The sequence below is a fragment of the Malus domestica genome, chromosome 10 (assembly GCF_042453785.1).
Source record: "Malus domestica chromosome 10, GDT2T_hap1".
NCBI classification, from domain to species: domain Eukaryota; kingdom Viridiplantae; phylum Streptophyta; class Magnoliopsida; order Rosales; family Rosaceae; genus Malus; species Malus domestica.
In genome coordinates this window covers 11,712,093-11,715,791 of record NC_091670.1, presented here as the reverse complement: position 1 = coordinate 11,715,791, position 3,699 = coordinate 11,712,093, and the positions used below count along the sequence as shown (strand labels likewise).

The window sequence follows — 3,699 nt, the reverse complement described above, 5'->3', positions numbered from 1 at the left end:
ATGTTGAATTTGAACAAACTTGACTTCACCACTTTGGAGGTCTATGGAAGGAACTACCTCAAATGGGTTCAAGATGTGAAGCTCCACCTCACTGCAAAGAATTTGTGTCCCGCCATTGAAGATAAGACGAACAACCCTATTGGTGAAGCTGAGAAAGCCACTGCTATGATCTTCATCCGAAGACATATTCACGACGCACTGCAAATTGAATATCTTGCTAAAGAGGATCCACAAGCACTATGGGTCGCTTTAGCTAATCGCTTTGATCACCAAAAGGACATATTCTTGCATGAAGCAAGACATGACTGGCATCATTTACGCTTCCAAGACTTTAAGTATGTGAATGAATATAATTATGAAGTTTGTCGAATTCGATCACTTCTTAAGTTTTGTAACGAAACTTTGACCTAAGAGGATCTCCTGGAGAAGACCTATTCGACCTTCTCCGCTACTAATATTGTCCTGCAACAAAAATATAGAGCTTAGAAGTTCACCAAGTTCTTGGATTTGATCTCTTTTTTACTTCTCGTTGAAAAGTAGAATAAACTGTTGATGAAGAATAATCAAGCTCGACTTACTGGGGTGATTGCTATGCCTGAAGCAAACTTTAGCACAAACAAATGCCCAAAACGCCAAAAGAGGCATGGAAGGGGGGCCAAAAGCCACCTGGCCAAGGTCAACAGAGCCAAGGCCCATCTAAGGGAGGAAAAAAAGCCTAGAAAAGCCCTAACCTCGCTCCCAAGGTCCCAAACTTCAAGAATAAGGGCAAAGCACTCGAAACCATGGATGTGGACATGTGCAATCGTTATGGTTCAAAGAACCATTGGTCCGATGTTTGCTGAGCTCCCCAAAAGGTTGTAGCATCGTACGAGGTTTGAATCAAACATTATACAAGTGGACGAATCAAAGAGTTCGAAGATGGAGATTTTTGACTTTCAAGAAGCTATCACGCATTTTTCCTCAGACTATAGATTTTGTCCTTACTCGGGTTTTTGCTATAGGCTTAGGGTTTTTTAGTGAGACTTACATCTTTATGCAAGTTCCTACCTTATTGATAATAAGCGTTGTTCCTAGAATCAGTGCTGACAATTCGACTTCCTCAACTTCTGCATGATGCTACATCTACCTTGAGTATTTACACACTAAAGGGGGAGTGTTATGAACTTTCCTAGTTTAAGTGTGATTGTGTAAATCTTATATTAGATTTGATTCTAGTTATTCTTTCCTATATGAATTTGTATTCCTTGGGGATGAAGGATTTCTTCTCCCTCTTATTACTATAAATAAATGCACTACATATAAGGGAATAACACACACACACATTCCCCTACGATTCTACAAACAAATCTCTCTTCTATCTCTCTCTCTCCTTGTCGCCGTCCCTTTCCCCTTAGTCAGATAAAATAGGCTACAACAAGTTTGGTATTTTTTTGTTTTTGGTTTATATTTAGTCAACTTTTTTTCTATTTTTAAAAATTAATAATCAATATTTTAATCAAAATTAACTGGAGTCAAGTAATGGGACACATGTCATATAAAGAGTAGTTGGGTAGCATTCACTAAAAGTACTCATTTTTACCACTAAACTATCTGATATGTCAGTTGATGATATGACATGACAACTCACTTCAATTTTCTTTAAATGGTTACAACAAACATTGGGTTAGTTGCTAGCTTGTTGCTAGCTCGACACGTGTCCCAAATAAAATAAGTTTCCTAATAAATGAGTTATAAGATAGAAACAAATTATGCCAAGGACAAGGGTTAATAAATAATATTATTTATTTCATAATTTTGGAGAGATTTTTTAAAGTATTGGGTATTTAAGTGGTACGCCACAAGTCATAATACAAGTAGAGTAAATGATACCATTTTTTTTTGTGTCCCTCTTTATTTAATGACACGTGGAGTACCTGCTTAAATACTTGCCACTTGAAAAACTTTCTCATAATTGTGGTCTAAAAAAGATAGCCTTCCTATCATATTCCAAAAAGAAAATCTGATAACTACATGGGTGTTGTAATCCTATTAGATTAGGAATGTGATTGTGTAAATCTTAGTATATCTTGGAATATCTCTTATATTCCTATTAGTAGTTGATTACCTATTAATTGTTGTAATCCTAAAGGGAAATGTTTTTTACCTATCCTACTACTATAAATAAAGGCACAATGAGGTGGAATAAAACACACACACAATTACACACATCTCTCTCTTCTTCTCTCTATGCCGCACCTTCCATCTCTCTGGCCTCCATAATTATTCAGTAAATTATGCCTACAGCATGTTATCAGCACGCTTTTGACGCTGCGCTAAATAGAGTTTATTCTTCAATCATGCGAGTATTACGTTTTAATCATTCTTTTTGTGATTAATTTATTATTTTGAATTGATCTACATGCTATTGATTCAATTTAATTTTTCTGTGTTGAACGTGATACAACGCATTGGAGATGCAATTTCGTCTTTCTGAAAAGGAACTTCTACAAATTCAAAGGCTTTTATTGTTTTCTGCAACTCAGGTACGCTTAAAATAAAGTAAGATATTTGAAACAACCTTGAAGCATGAAAACCTTCCCCATGATGCATGAACCCCCCTATGTTTATATTTTCCTTTCTATATATATTGTGTATGTTCATATATTTGTCAATATGTATATTTGTTTCATTCATTACACAATTTTTGCTATGTGGAATTTGTGAGTCAAAGAATTGAAAGAAATTAGAAGCAATTAGGGTTTGAAAAACCCTAGATGTCGAAAAAAAAAAAGGAAAAATCATTGAGCCGCACCAAAAAAAAATTGTGAGCCAAGCAAGCTAGGCCCAGCTGGCCTGAAGCCAAGCCAGGATAGTAGTTCCTTTTTGGGCTTTACTGTGCGTGTGACAAACGAGGCCAGACACCTGGGTTACTATCGCTAGGCCTGTAGCGCCTCCAACCCATGCTTAAGACTCCAATAGCTGACTAGGCTTGTTCTTTTATTCTCCCTTGGCCCGTTCCAGCGCTTGAAACTTTCTGGGCTTCCTTTTTCCTCTCAACTTGAACCTCTATTGCAGTCTAAAGCTTACAGAAAGCTTGCTGGGTCTTGCTTTTCTCGGCCCGTAACTGCAGCAAGCTTGCAACTTGCTTTGCAGGTTCCTAAGTTACCTGCAGCAGCTTTTTCCAAGCCCAAAGCCTGCAGCCTTTACTACAAGACGTCATTTTGGACAGCAGCTAGCATAAACTTGTTGGGCTGCCATTGTTCTCTCGGCCTAAATGCCAATTTCTGGCCATTGCTTTGTTGTCACACCCACTTATATAGGGTGTCCTAGCCTAAAGCCAAATTCAGGTTATATTTTCTAATCACATGGTCCGAAGCCATCTAAAGTGAATATGACATGAACGTCATTATTTTTGCTTCTACGATTGACCCCGAATGGTCCCGATCTATTGAATTAATTAAAAGTGACTTACAGTCCATTAATCTGGTAATGAATCCAAAATTATTGACCTGAAGATCACTTTTGGATATTAACGATTCAATAATTTATTGCTATTCTTTGAATCGTTTGCTCACTTTCGTAGTCCCGAAGCACTCACACTTGAATTCCTGAAGCAACCCGAATCCACTACACTTAGTTGTATATTGCATTATGTGTTATTGCAAGAACCTCTCCTTTATGAACTAAACATTCATAAACTAAATTGAACCTGTAGTTTCA

At 37.2% G+C, this 3,699-nt stretch overlaps 1 protein-coding gene across 1 annotated transcript; it reads left to right on the top strand.

Annotated features, from left to right (window-relative positions):
• LOC139188552 (uncharacterized) lies at positions 1 to 411 on the top strand. The gene has a single exon (XM_070806156.1). The coding sequence runs from the start codon at positions 1 to 3 to the stop codon at positions 409 to 411; it is 411 nt and encodes a 136-aa protein (XP_070662257.1).
• The last annotated feature ends 3,288 nt before the right edge of the window (positions 412 to 3,699 follow it).

What these genes read in the sequence shown, in the direction of transcription:
- LOC139188552 (XM_070806156.1), top strand. Translation starts at nt 1, where the DNA reads ATGTTGAATTTGAACAAACTTGACTTCACCACTTTGGAGGTCTATGGA.